This window comes from Dama dama, chromosome 23 (assembly GCF_033118175.1).
Source record: "Dama dama isolate Ldn47 chromosome 23, ASM3311817v1, whole genome shotgun sequence".
Taxonomy (NCBI): Eukaryota; Metazoa; Chordata; class Mammalia; order Artiodactyla; family Cervidae; genus Dama; species Dama dama.
In genome coordinates, this window is record NC_083703.1 from 9,053,253 (window position 1) to 9,055,286 (window position 2,034).

General features: G+C 39.9%; 1 protein-coding gene across 1 annotated transcript in view; it reads right to left on the reverse strand.

Moving 5' to 3' along the window:
* The window catches only part of ESF1 (ESF1 nucleolar pre-rRNA processing protein homolog), a 51,954-nt gene extending 49,977 nt beyond the window's left edge, over window positions 1-1,977 (reverse strand). Inside the window, exons 1-3 of the mRNA XM_061125962.1 lie at window positions 1,957-1,977; window positions 1,729-1,821; window positions 251-935 (exon numbers count right to left, since the gene is read on the reverse strand). Coding sequence (XP_060981945.1) covers window positions 251-893 — 643 coding nt within the window. The 5' untranslated portion in view covers window positions 894-935; window positions 1,729-1,821; window positions 1,957-1,977. The remainder of the gene's footprint in view (window positions 1-250; window positions 936-1,728; window positions 1,822-1,956) is intronic.
* Window positions 1,978-2,034: the final 57 nt, after the last annotated feature.

Consider the following 2,034-nt stretch of genomic DNA (forward strand, 5'->3'; position numbering starts at 1 on the left):
CCCACTACAAATCAAAATCACTGGTTCAGCCTCTTTCAAGACTCATACTTTTATTTGTCTCTCTTCTAGCCATTACGGCATCAAATCAAAAATTATCTTATGGTGTATTATCTTTCATAGCTTTATACTTCCAAATAAGTATCTGACCACTCCTATACTACGAAAATAATTATACATATTTCCTTTTTAAAAGACCAGTATAAAAATAAATAATATAATACCAAAGATTCCTTAGTTCTTTCCAACCAACCTGATTGCATTTTTCTTCTTCTTGTCTCAGAATACTTGACCTTGGGAGACTGAACAATCTCAGAGGTGCCTGAGTCTACCGTTCTTAGCTGTCCTTTGGGAAACGAGTCTGTGTTATGCTGGACTGTGTTTTTTTCCCCTTTTGTACTTTTTTGTGTAAATTCTTTGCTATCTTTCTCAGGACTTACTGAGTCTATCTTCTTAGATTTGCATGAAGTTTTCATTTTCTGACTTCTCTCAGAGTTATCTAAATCATTCTTATTTCCAGAACCTTTTTGACAAATTGTTTTGTTTTTTTCCTTTTTATCTTCAACAAGATTTTTTGACTCTACTTCATTTATAGTCTGGGGTTTTTTCTTCTTCATTTTCTTTTGACTCAGTGTTTTATTATCCTCATCAGAGAGATCTGAATCAGAATCTGAAAGGTCGTAAAAACGTTTCAAGTCCTCTGTAGTGCTGTGGTTGATAGGACGTCCTCTTTTATCCACAGCATAATTCAATTTGAACTTTTTGTCATGAAACATTGCTCGAAATCTCTTGTCAATTTTGACTTTTCGATCCTTTTCTGGCATTTCCCAAAATCTTGGGTCCTTTGCAACACGCCTAAACCGTTGGTCACTCATAATTTCTTGTTTGGACGCCATTTTTAAATGTGTAACTGGACAAATGCCTGAAGAAATCAAATACTAAAAAATAAAATCATAATGAAAGGTTAGTAATAAAATTAAGTAAGATACTTGGAGAAAATACTAATTCACAATACTATATTCTAAGCTACATTAAGTAAAATAAAAGAGGTCTAATTTCATTTCCCAAATGAATCCTGAGTCGCATCCAGAAAAGAAAACTTATCATAATACCTTCTTTGGAGAACAGCATTTGAAGAAATAAAACTTAAGGCAAAACCAAGCAGAATTCCAGGTCTTTATGGAGGGAGGCAAATGATTACTAGCCAACTGCCCTCACTTAAATATCCCATATTTCTACTTTATATTTGTATGTGTTACAAGTAAAAGCTAATATGATTAAAATATCCTTAAGTCTCAGTCGGTCTTATTTGTTGCTTCACATTCTGGTCCCATTCTCTCCATTAATCCTGACTTCGTTTTGTTTGGAACAGCCTTTAACTTCGACCAGGCTGTACTGAACAAAATGAATTCAGGTTTAGCTCACAAAGTTCCCCCTTTGTATACGACCACCCTTCGTGAACCAGGTAAAGCCTCTCTCTAGTTAACAAATACAAAGTAGCAGTGCTTTGTTTTTCAAAAGAAAGTTTTGGTTATGACGCACCATTAAACATCTGACCCTCAGAACAGCCTTGTGGGGTAAACAATTCATTCAACTATCAGAGGTAAAGCGTACAGATGTTCAGAACGAAAGCACTTGACCTCCGCCAGATATTCGGAGACAGGAAGGCGACCTGACCTCACCTCGGTCGCGCGCCCTCATCTCCGGTGCCCACCTGCCCCTCCTACCCACCCGGTAGCGCCGGGAACACCAGGGAACGCGGACTTCCTTCGCAGCTCGCAAACCTCAGAGAGCCGCTTTGGGGCTGAAGTCCCTCAACACGACCTGGAGGAGGAACAAAGAAGCTTGAAGAGAGGGGTCGGAAAGGCAAGGAGGAAGAGCGCGGCACTCGTAAACCCGAAGGAGAATCTCTGGGATACTGGCTCTGTCCCTCTTCTCCTGGAGCCCAATTCCACTCACTGACTCCGAATCCTCTCACGGCGTCACATGGGGCCCCACAGCCACAATCCTCTGCGAGACAGACCACCGTGACGGCAC